General features: G+C 46.3%; 1 protein-coding gene across 1 annotated transcript; it reads right to left on the reverse strand.

Moving 5' to 3' along the window:
- Positions 1–2,330: 2,330 nt before the first annotated feature.
- Positions 2,331–11,831, reverse strand: bfsp2 (beaded filament structural protein 2, phakinin). The gene is made up of 8 exons (XM_042307615.1): positions 11,179–11,831; positions 8,237–8,319; positions 7,516–7,672; positions 7,010–7,171; positions 6,493–6,621; positions 6,011–6,246; positions 5,641–5,723; positions 2,331–2,479 (listed from the first exon to the last, which is right to left on the reverse strand). The coding sequence occupies exons 1-8, from the start codon at positions 11,623–11,625 to the stop codon at positions 2,457–2,459; spliced, it is 1,320 nt and encodes a 439-aa protein (XP_042163549.1). The 5' UTR covers positions 11,626–11,831; the 3' UTR covers positions 2,331–2,456.
- Positions 11,832–12,538: the final 707 nt, after the last annotated feature.

Below are 12,538 nucleotides of genomic sequence, written 5' to 3' on the forward strand. Positions count from 1 at the left end.
TGGAGTGATGAATCATGCATCACCATCTGGCAGTCTAACGGACAAATCTGTGTTTGGCAGATGCCAGGAGAACGCTACCTGCCACCATGCATAGTGCCAACTGTAAAGTTTGGTGGAGGAGGAATAATGGTCTGGGGCTGTTTTTCATGGTTCGGGCTTGGCCCTTTAGTTCCAGTGACGGGACATCTTATTTGTTTATTATTATTTTATTTTTAACCAATTTTGTGGTATCCAATTGGTAGTTACATTCCTGGACCATCGCTGCAACTCCCGTACGGACTCGGGAGAGGCGAAGGTCGAGTGCCGTGCGTCCTCCAAAACACATCCCAGCCAAGCTGCACTGCTTCTTGACACAACGACCGCTAAACCCGGAAGCCAGCAACAATGTGTCAGAGGAAACACCGTACATCTGGTGACCGTGTCAGCATGCATTGCGCCAGGCACGCCACAGGAGTCACAAGTGCGCGATGGGACAGGAACATCCCTGCCAGCCAAATCCATATTAATGCCCATAATTTTGGAATGAGATGTTTGATGAGCACATACTTTTGGTCATGTAGTGTACCTTGCATTCGGAAAGTATTCAGACCCCTTCACGTTTTTTTAAACATTTTATTACGTTACAGCCTTATTCTAAAATGGATTAAATAAAAACGTTTCCTCAATCTATAAACAATACCCCATAATGACAAAGCAAAAACAGGTTTTTAGAAAATGTAGAAAATATACTCAAAATGAAAAATGGATACCTTATTTAAATAAGTATTCAGACCCTTTGCTATAAGACTCAAAATTGAGCTCAGGTGCATCCTGTTTCAGTTGATCATCCTTGAGATGTTTCTTGATTGGAGTCCACCTGTGGTAAATTCAATTGATTGGACATATTTGAAAAGGCACACACCTGTCTATATAAGGTCCCACAGTTGACAGTGCATGTCAGAGCAAAAACCAAGCCATGAGGTCGAAGGAATTGTCTGTAACACTCTGAGACAGGACTGTGTCTAGGCACAGATCTGGGGAAGGGTACCAAAACATTTCTGCAGCATTGAATGTCCCCAAGAACCCACTTTGCCTCCGTCATTCTTAAATGGAAAAAATGTGGAACCACCAAGACTCTTCCTAGAGCTGTCCGCCCGGCTAAATCATGCAATCGGGAGAGAAGGGCCTTGGTCAGGGAGGTGACCAAGAACTCGATGGTTACTCTGATAGAGCTCCAGAGTTCCTCTGTGGAGATGGGAGAACCTTTCAGAAGGACAACCATCTCTGCAGCACTCCACCAATCAGGCCTTTATGGTAGAGTGGCCAGACAGAAGCCACTCCTCAGTAAAAGGCACATGACAGCACGCTTGGAGTTTGCCAAAAGGCACCTAAAGAAACAAGATTCTCTGGTCTGATGAAACCAAGATTGAACTCTTTGGCCTGAATGCCAAGCGTCACATCTGGAGGAAACCTGGCCAATACCATCCCTACGGTGAAGCAAGGTGGCAGCATCATGCTGTAGGGATGTTTTTCAGCGTTGGTTTCAAAATAGGGAGACTGGTAGTCAGTAAGGTGTTGTATTGGATTTGTCCCCAATTTTTTGTTGTTCAGTATTACTTTAGTGCCTTGTTGCAAACAGGATACATGTTTTGGAATATTTTTTATTCTGTACGGACTTCCTCCTTTTCACTGTCAGTTGAGTTTGTATTGTGTAGTTACTATAATGTTGTTGATCCATCTTCAGGTTTTTCCCGTCACAACCATTAAACTCTGTAACTGTTTTAAAGTCACCATTGGCCTCATGGTGAAATCCCTGAGCGATTTCCTTCCTATCCGGAAATTGAGTTCGAAAGGACGCCTGTATCTTTGTAGTGACCAAAGTGTAATTAATAACTTCACCATGCTCAAAGGAATATTCAATGTTGACTCTCTATCAATAGGTGCCCTTCTTTGCAAGGCATTGGAAAACCACCCTGGTCTTTGTGTTTGAAATTCACTGCTCGACTGAGGGACCTTACAGATAATTGTATGTGTGGGGTACAGAGATGAGGTAGTCATTCAAAAAATCATGTTAAACACTTTTATTGCACACTGAGTGAGTCAACGCAACTTATTATGTGACTTGTTAACCACATTTTTACTCCTGAACTTATTTAGGCTTGCCATAACAAAGGGGTTGAATGCTTATTGACTCAAGACATTTCAGCCTTTCATTTTTAATTAACTTGTAAACATTTCAAAAAATACAATTCCACTTTGACATTATTGGGTTTTGTGTGTAGGCCAGGACCCCAAAAAACCTACATTTAATTAGAGGACTAGTTGGGGAAAAAAGAGGTCCAAACGCTTTCTTGCAGAGGTTTCGATTTTATTCAACTCTGTAGTAAAAACATGGTTTCAAAATGAAACTTTGCACAGATACCTTGGAGAACAACGGTGTGAGAGCTTTATTCCCCAAATGGCCCAAAGTCCTTCCACTAGGGACTAGATGTGTTGGAGCCTGAAAAGACAAAAATTATTAATATGTAGTTAATTTTACCAAAATAGTATGAAGGACTTGAAAAATGCATTATATATATATATATATATATATATATATATATATGTATGAACCAGCAAACTACTGGTCTGGAAAACCAGGAGTGGAAACAAAATACATCTGGAAACATTAAATTATCTAAATAAATACAACATTTGGAAAATACTAAATAAATGCATACACATAAACCCATGATTAAATTACAAATGTAATTGCCAATGAATGCATTGATAATGCATTTGTGATCATTAAAAAGATGTTAACAAATTCCAAAAATTATGAAGAGGAATTATATACATTGATATGTATACATTTTCATTTATTTGATTTTTAATCATTCCTGGTTCTCCATAATTACAAACAACCTAACAACAATGTCTTAGCTAACTACAAAGCTAATGACTTTGCAAGATAGTTTAGCTAATAAATTGCCAGCACCTAGCTTCCACTTGTCAGCTAATTATTTCACATTCAAATGACCAGGTAATTCAATCATATTGGCAATGCGTCTCAATGCGTCTCCATGACGCAAAAAGCAGGTTTTTAGAAAATATTATGCAAATGTGATATTTCAGTTTAAGACCCTTTATTCAGTACTTTGTTGAAGCACCTTTGGCAGCAATTACATCCTTGAGTCTTCCTGGGTATAACACTACAATCTTGGCACACCTGTATTTGGGGAGTTTCTCCCATTCTTCTCTGCAGATCCTCTCAAGCTCTGTCAGGTTGGACGGGGAGCGTCGCTGCACAGCTGTTTTCAGGTCTCTCCAGAGATGTTAGATTGGGTTCAAGTCCATGCTTTGGCTGGGCCACTCAAGAACATTCAGAGACTTGTCCCGAAGCCGCTCCTGCGTTGTCTTGGCTGTGTGCTTAGGGTCGTTCTCCTGTTGGAAGGTGAACTTTCGCACCTGTCTGAGGTCCTGCGCGCTCTGGAGTAGGTACTCATCAAGGATCTCTCTGTACTTTGCTCTGTTCACCTTTGCCCTCGATCCTGACTAGTCTCCCAGTCCCTGCCGCTGAAAAACATCCCCTCAGCATGATGCTGCCACCACCATACTTCACCATAGGGATGGTGCCAGGTTTCCTCCTGACATGACACTTGGCATTCAGGCCAAAGAGTTCAATCTTGGTTTCATCAGACCAGAGAATCTTGTTTCTCCATGCGGGCTGTCATGTGACTTTTACTGAGGAGTGGCTTCCGTCTGGCCACTCTACCATAAAGGCCTGATTGGTGGGGTGCTGCAGAGATGGTTGTCCTTCTGGGAGGTTCTCCCATCTCCACAGGGGAACTCTGGAGCTCTGTCAGAGTGACCATCGGGTTCTTGGTCACTTCCCTGACCAAGGCCCTTCTCTCCCGATTGCTTAGTTTGGCCGGGCGGCCAGCTCTAGGAAGAGTCTTGGTGGTTCTAAACTTCTTCCATTTAATAATGATGGAGGCCACAGTGTTCTTGGAGACCTTCAATGCTGTAGAAATGTTTTGCTACCCTTCCTCAGATCTGACACAATCCTGCCTTGAAGCTCTACGGACAATTCCTTTGGCCCTATGGCTTGGTTTTTACTCTGACATGCACTGTCAACTGTGGGTCCTTATATAGACAGGTGTGTGCCTTTCCAAATCATGTCCAATCAATTGAATTTACCGCAGGTGGACTCAAGGATGATCAATGGAAACAGGATGCACTTGAGCTCAATTTCGAGTCTCATAGCAAAGGGTCTGAATATTTATGTAAATAAGGTATCTGTTTTTTTATTAATTTGCATAAATGTCACACAAAAATGGGGTATTGTGTGTAGATTGATGAGGATTTTTAAAATTTAATCCATTTTAGAATAAAGCCGTAAGGGAAAAAAACGTGGAAAAAGTCAAGGGGTCTGAATACTTTCCTGAAGGCGCTGTATGTATTGTAGGTAGGCCCACATTATTTTAGCCTAGCAGGACCCATTTTGGATGTGCGTAAAACTCCATGGTCTGCGTTGTTTTAATATGAGAAATGATGGTGCCTGTAAGTGTGACATGACCTATTTAAAACAAGTTGTTTTTGTTTTAGAATTTGATTCGAATTTTTAGTTCTCTTGTTAGGCATTATCAATAACGAATTTAATCGTGCTTATTGACAATATTTGTCATGTCCATGGCTCAGCCATAATGCAATTTACAGTAGGTCTAGCCCCTATATCAGTGTGAATGCTATTAAAGCCACACAATTACTTAGAACAATGTGGACTGCAAATGGGTTCAAGTTAACCTATTTAGCAAAGATGGCATAGGTCTACATTTTGTTATTTCATTTCTGTAAGCCATTTAACAAACTATAACGAACTAACATTGGAATTGGAGTTGATTCCAAGGCAATACATTAAAGATCGTAAGTACACAACTTGAAGCAACCGTATATGGAGCACGTTCTGATTGGCCAGTGAGGGGCCAAGCCTCGACACACCTACAACTTATTTATTCATCAAAGCCCAGCCCTTTCACGCCAACGCCAGCAAGCTCTCTGATAATTGTGACAGTGAAAATAGCAAAAAAATATTTCTGACACACCCCTGAACCAATAGCACTACCGCTTGCACTTAGATTTACCATTGTGTTAGGTTAGTTAAAATAGAGCCCAGAGGGTTCTACATGGAACCCAAAAGAGTTCTACTTGGAACCAAAAAGGCTTCTACTTGGAACCAAAAAGGCTTCTACTTGGAACCAAAAAGGCTTCTACTTGGAACCAAAAAGGGTTCTACTTGGAACCAAAAAGGGTTCTCATATGGGGACAGCCGAAGGACCCTTTTGGAACCCTTTTAGCACAAGGAAGATGTTTCCAGAAGCACAGAACAACTTCACACACCTCTCACAAAGCCATTCAGATTTCACAGGTGTGTGAAATGTTTGTGAAATTCAAGATCATTGTGATCTGTGTGTGGATTTATGCTTAAGCAAGAGATTAAATGCCTCTGTCAATATTCTCAGCAAGCTGTTCTCCCCGACGAATGCTTTACATTCCGAAACAAGTCTTGCGTTTTTTTAAAAGATATTGTTCAATTAAACTTGCCATCACAATAGAGCCATTTTGAGGTCATAAAGAGTGCCTTGCTCCTCCTTGTGTTTTGAACCGGGCTGTAGACGTTACCTTGGAGGGCTGGGCTGCCAGAGGGCTCTGAATGGGGAGGAAGGGGAGTTTGTTTCCCCTCGGGCTCTGATGCACCTGTGCATCTGTTGAGAGGAACACTGTGTCAAAAGAGGTCATGCTATTTCGCCCATTGTAATACATTACGTGCAGTTCACCTTGCAATCATAGCACAAACACAAAACCAGTTTACAACCAGAAAATGTATTTGAATTTTTATGGAACCTTTATTTAACTAGGAAAGTCAGTTAAGAACAAATTCTTATTTTACAATGACGGCCTAAAATGATGTCATTACAACGTCATGTGTCAAATTTTGCCTGCTGGGCTATTAATCTTCTTCTTTGAAGTTAGCTACCCTAACCCTACTCACATGGAGGGGTGGTAGCGGCTCTCCTCCCCGTCCAAGATGCCGTGGTAGGTGCCAATTTCCAGCTCCAGACGCATTTTGTTTCCCAGCAACGTCTCATAGTCGCGACGCTGTTGTTCGACGTCACCGTGGACGTCACCCAGCTCCGACTCCAGCTTGCCGATGACGGATCCCAGGTTCTGCAGCTCGATGTCGTGCCAATTCCTGGCGTCGTTCAGGGAGTTCTCCAGACCTCGCTTCTGTTGAAGCAATAAGAACAACACGAAGGATCATGCCAGAATTCAACTGTAAATACCCACAAAGAAACATGCTTCATATCGCACAAAACAGCAAAAAATATTTATTGAGATGAAAATGTCCACAATATTATCAGTCTCTGAGAACGGGTGTGTTGGGAGGTGTGCCGGCTTTGAAGCAGTTGACACCTCCAACCACCCCCCCACCCCCTCCTGGATCTTACAGCCAGCATCACAATACGTACGTACCAGTGCTCTGATAGACTCAGTTTGGGCCTGCAGACTCTGGATCTTACAGCCAGCATCGTTACACTCTGTCTTCAGACTCTCCAGCTCCTCCTCCTCACGGCTCAGTTTACTGCCCACACTCTCCGCCTGCTGAACTCACACACATATACACGCACACATATATACACACACACACACACACACACACACACACACACACACACACACACACACACACACACACACACACACACACACACACACACACACACACACACACACACACACACACACACACACACACACACACACACAGCCGTCAAAGCTACATCAAAGAGCAGGTGTGTTTCATTTGTTTAGACTGGCCCTTTTAGTAAACACAATAAACCTCAAGCTGACCTCAGAATAGATAAACAACTGACAGACAAATGTAAATAAATGTCAAGTACACATCTGTTTAAAAGTAAATGGTTGTTTTACCCCTTGTTTATTCAGGTGTTATAGCTTGTACAGATGGGGCACAACATTATGAATTTACCTTGCATTCCAGATAGGCGTCGGTCTCGGCACGGTTCTTCTCGATGACTCTTTCCCAGTGGGAGCGAATGTAGGCCAGTATCTGGTCCAGATTGGTCTCAATGGGAGCATCCAGCTCGTCCATCTCGCCACCTGCCATCTGCTTGTAGAGCACCCTCACGTCCTGTAGGGGGCAGCAGAACACAACACTAACACACCGGATTCACATAATCAACTAAATGATCTTGATTTTAGATAACAATTAGCTCGATGAGGTGTAGTCTCTCACTCTGTGGAGGCAAATGATTGTCAGTGGAACATCTGTCATAACACTTGAAACCCCACAAGAAAGGAATCCTATGAAAATGTTAGCAGTTAGGGTTTCATATGTGGCGTATTTATTCCTATGCTGGGTAAGTAAACTAAATGAATATCCAAAAATTGTCTTGTGTATTCTAAGTGAGAAAAATCCTGTTAGCTTGGTATTCTGACTGGTTTATGAGCTTTATTCCTTCATGCTGGACCCACCTCCTCGTGGTTGCAGGCCAAGTCCCGAAGCTCAGCCCTCATGCTGTCCATCTGGCTCTCCAGGTCCGACTTGGTCAGGTTGGCGTCGTCAATCACCTTGTACAGAGAGCTGATCTCTTCCTCCATCGCCTTCCTGAACGGCTGTTCATTCTCATACCTACAGGACGACAGAAGGAAACGGAGACAGAGTGAAACTCGAAAGTCAAGGAGATCTCCTCGATTCCCTAGGTACTGACATTTTGGGAAGGAGGTGAGGAGAGAGGGTGTGAGGGGATGAGGAGAGAGGATGCAAGGAGGTGAAGAGAGAGGATGCAAGGAGGTGAGGAGAGAGGATGCAAGGAGGTGAAGAGAGAGGATGCAAGGAGGTGAGGAGAGAGGATGCAAGGAGGTGAGGAGAGAGGAGGTGAGGAGAGAGGATGCTAGGAGGTGAGGAGAGAGGATGCTAGGAGGTGAGGAGAGAGGGGGTGAGGGGATGAGGAGAGAGGATGCAAGGAGGTGAAGAGAGAGGATGCAAGGAGGTGAGGAGAAAGGAGGTGAGAGAGGATGCTAGGAGGTGAGGAGAGAGGGGGTGAGGAGAGAGGATGCTAGGAGGTGAGGAGAGAGAAGGTAATGAGAGAGGATGAGAGGAGGTGAGGATGCGAGGAGGTGAGGATGCGAGGAGGTGAGGATGCGAGGAGGCGAGGATTCTAGAAGAGAGGATGGTAGGAGAGTGTATGTTCACCGGTCCTTGAAGTCCTCAGCGTTGGCCTGCACATTCTCTGTCTGCAGCATTAGCCTGGCATTGGCAAGGATGGACTCACTAACCTGTGGGGGAGTTTTTGCAAATTGTCAGTCTATCCACTACAGCGCAACAGATGCTCTGAAGTTCAACATCAATGGGTATTCTACATGCATGTATAATGCACTATTACTTGTTAAACACCTTTTATAGTGTTTTAATATAACCCTTATGATATCTGAAGTCAAGGGACTCAAAATGCCTTATTTAGGTAGGACCATTATGAGAGGACAGTAAGACCGGTGGTGTATTGGCAGGTAAACGTCGAATACACACCTCGTTTATTTCGCGTGAGGATTTTCACCCACCTATTGCTGAAAACCAAATATACTTTATTCCCCCCCTTCGAACAGCATTAACACACCTATTTTTCTCCCCCAAATAAATGTGATCTCTTTTGATGAGACTTTCAGTCAGTGAATCAGGTCGTCTCCATGGTAACCGGAGACTCTTTCTGCCTCAGACTCTTTCTGCCTCTGTAAAACCCTTAAATGAGGTCCTCGCCTAAGGAAATGTGTGCGGGGCTCTATGCAACACCCTTAAACAATTCCTTTAGGTAAGGGACAATTAACCCTTAAGGGAAACCCTTTTTATGCAACCCGGGCCCAGAAACACTGCATCGAGGTTCGACTACCATTCCAACACTGTCACTTCTAAATGAAAGAGCTATCCAATGCAAAGCCGCCACAATCTCCAGCTCCGACCACCCACTCAATCAGTGCTTCAACCTTTTTGATTTGATTTGACCTAGTGCCATCAGGTGGCAGGGAAAGAACAGTAGAATGTTGCATCGCTGTCATCAGGTGGCAGGTAAAGAACAGTAGAATGTTGCATCGCTGTCATCAGGTGGCAGGTATAGAACAGTAGAATGTTGCATCGCTGTCATCAGGTGGCAGGTATAGAACAGTAGAATGTTGCATCGCTGTCATCAGGTGGCAGGTATAGTACAGTAGAATGTTGCATCGCTGTCATCAGGTGGCAGGTATAGTACAGTAGAATGTTGCATCGCTGTCATCAGGTGGCAGGTATAGAACAGTAGAATGTTGCATCACTGAAGACTCAGCAGGAGCTTCTTAACTTAATTCTAGGATATGGTACAGATACTGGACTTGTATATAGCTCAAATTCTTGTGTGTTTTATTTCTCATGTGTTTTTCAACAGTCTACAACTGTTGTTTTCTGCACGTGTTACAAATAAACAGATTTAATTTATCAACCTTGTGAACCATTCCAACAACTCCCTCTCTTCTTTACCTATCTGTAGATGTCTTCATGTCCTTCTTTACACCTATCTTCCTCTCCTACCTGTCTGTTCCCTCTCTTCCCCTCCTACCTGTCTGTACCCTCTCTTCCCCTCCTCTCTCCCTCCTACCTGTCTGTACCCTCTCTTCCCCTCCTACCTGTCTATACCCTCTCTTCCCCTCCTACCTGTCTGTACCCTCTCTTCTCCTCCTACCTGTCTGTTCCCTCTCTTCCCCTCCTACCTGTCTGTACCCTCTCTTCCTCTCCTACCTGTCTGTACCCTCTCTTCCCCTCCTACCTGTCTGTACCCTCTCTTCCCCTCCTACCTGTCTGTACCCTCTCTTCCCCTCCTACCTGTCTGTACCCTCTCTTCCCCTCCTACCTGTCTGTACCCTCTCTCTCCCTCCTACCTGTCTGTACCCTCTCTTCCCCTCCTACCTGTCTGTACCCTCTCTTCCTCTCCTACCTGTCTGTACCCTCTCTTCCTCTCCTACCTGTCTGTTCCCTCTCTTCCCCTCCTACCTGTCTGTACCCTCTCTTCCCCTCCTCTCTCCCTCCTACCTGTCTGTACCCTCTCTTCCCCTCCTACCTGTCTGTACCCTCTCTTCCCCTCCTACCTGTCTGTACCCTCTCTTCCTACCTGTCTCCTCTCTCCCCTCCTACCTGTCAGTACCCTCTCTTCCCCTCCTACCTGTCTGTACCCTCTCTTCCCCTGCTACCTGTCTGTACCCTCTCTTCCCCTCCTACCTGTCTGTACCCTCTCTTCCCCTCCTACCTGTCTGTACCCTCTCTTCCCCTCCTACCTGTCTGTACTCTCTCTTCCCCTCCTCTCTCCCCTCCTACCTGTCTGTACCCTCTCTTCCCCTCCTACCTGTCTGTACCCTCTCTTCCCCTCCTACCTGTCTGTACCCTCTCTTCTCCTCCTCTCTCCCCTCCTACCTGTCAGTACCCTCTCTTCCCCTCCTACCTGTCTGTACCCTCTCTTCCCCTGCTACCTGTCTGTACCCTCTCTTCCCCTCCTACCTGTCTGTACCCTCTCTTCCCCTCCTACCTGTCTGTACCCTCTCTTCCCCTCCTACCTGTCTGTACTCTCTCTTCCCCTCCTCTCTCCCCTCCTACCTGTCTGTACCCTCTCTTCCCCTCCTACCTGTCTGTACCCTCTCTTCCCCTGCTACCTGTCTGTACCCTCTCTTCCCCTGCTACCTGTCTGTACCCTCTCTTCCCCTGCTACCTGTCTGTACCCTCTCTTCCCCTCCTACCTGTCTGTACCCTCTCTTCCCCTCCTACCTGTCTGTACTCTCTCTTCCCCTCCTCTCTCCCCTCCAACCTGTCTGTTCCCTCTCTTCCCCTCCTACCTGTCTGTACTTCCCTCCTCTCTCCCCTCCTACCTGTCTGTACCCTCTCTTCCCCTCCTCTCTCCCCTCCTACCTGACTGCACCCTCTCTTCCCATCATCCTCTCATTCTCATCCTTCCTTGCTTACCTGTCTTCAGAGGTCCTTCCTTCTCTACTCCTTTCCTCCCTCTCTCTCTTCCACTTCTCTCTCACTCCCCACTTATCAGTCTGTACCCTCTCTTCATTTTAAAATACCTCCTCTCTCTCCCGCTCTTTCTTTCTTTCTTTCTCTCTTACTTCCTTACTTACATGTCTGTAAACATCCTCCCAGTCTTGTCTGAGGGGACCCCAGGCTCCAGCGCTGGACACCTTACGATCCAGGCAGTGCTTGATCTGCTCCTCCAGCTGCTGGTTGAGCTGCTCCAGGGCGTGCACCTTGTCCCTGTACTCCATCAGGCAGCTGTTGAGGCTCTCGGCGCCCCCGGGGTACTGCCTGCCACCGGTCCCGACCCCGTGGGACATCACAGGCACGGTCGTGCACCTCAGCCCCTGCAGAAACACACTGCTGATGCCCAGGGCTCGTCGTGACACGCGCGTTCCCATGCTGGAGGCGACGCCCGTGGGGGCCGTCCCCACAAAGACTCCCCGGGGGGCATTGGTGATGCCTGCGGTGCCAACCCTGGTGTTGGCACTACCTGGGCGCTCCTTGGCGGCAGGTTGGTTCAGGAAGGAGGATCGACGTCTCGGCAGAGGCATGGCCTCTTGTTCTTGGACAATGCGGGTATGAGATGGGAGAGAACAAGGTGTGTGGGTGTCAGAAGAAGGCTAGTCACCCTGCATGGACATCGTTGAGAGGCTTAAGAATCTGTTTGATGGCCTGATCGTGTCAAACAGCCGTAGTCCCTAGGCGCATGGCTCTTTATTGTGGCCTGAGCTTCTGGAAAGCAGAGGGGCTTATTGTTCTCCTGTGGTGTTTGTGCTGTGATTGTGACTGGGACTGGCTCAGGTTGGTGGATTGGGGCTCTTTGTGTGTGGCTGCTGGTTGTTCTTTTTTGGCTGACCCAGCATTGGAGCCCTCTCAGGAAAACTCCATTGAGCGCTGGATTGCTCACCCCATCCCGAAGCACACACTGCCACCGATACTTCTGACTGGACAAAATCTGACTGGAGATGCTTCTACCTCCTCTGTGTGTGTGTGTGTGTGTGTGTGTGTGTGTGTGTGTGTGTGTGTGCATGAGTGAGGTGTGTGTGTGAGAGAGGTGTGTGTGCATGAGTGAGGTGTGTGTGCATGAGTGAGGTGTGTGTGTGTGTGTGTGTGTGTGTGTGTGTGTGTGTGTGTGAGAGAGAGAGGTGTGTGTGCATGAGTGAGGTGTGTGTGTGTGAGAAGTGTGTGTGCATGAGTGAGGTGTGTGTGTGTGTGTGCATGAGAGAGGTGTGTGTGTGTGCATGAGAGATGTGTGTGTATGAGAGAGGTGTGTGTGTGTGCATGAGAGAGGTGTGTGTATGAGAGAGAGGTGTGTGTGTGTATGAGAGAGGTGTGTGTGTGTGTGCATGAGAGAGGTGTGTGTATGAGAGAGGTGTGTGTGTGTATGAGTGAGGTGTGTGTGTGTGAGAGGTGTGTGTGCATGAGTGAGGTGTGTGTGTGCATGAGAGAGGTGTGTGTATGAGA

Source organism: Oncorhynchus tshawytscha, linkage group LG28 (assembly GCF_018296145.1).
Source record: "Oncorhynchus tshawytscha isolate Ot180627B linkage group LG28, Otsh_v2.0, whole genome shotgun sequence".
Taxonomy (NCBI): domain Eukaryota; kingdom Metazoa; phylum Chordata; class Actinopteri; order Salmoniformes; family Salmonidae; genus Oncorhynchus; species Oncorhynchus tshawytscha.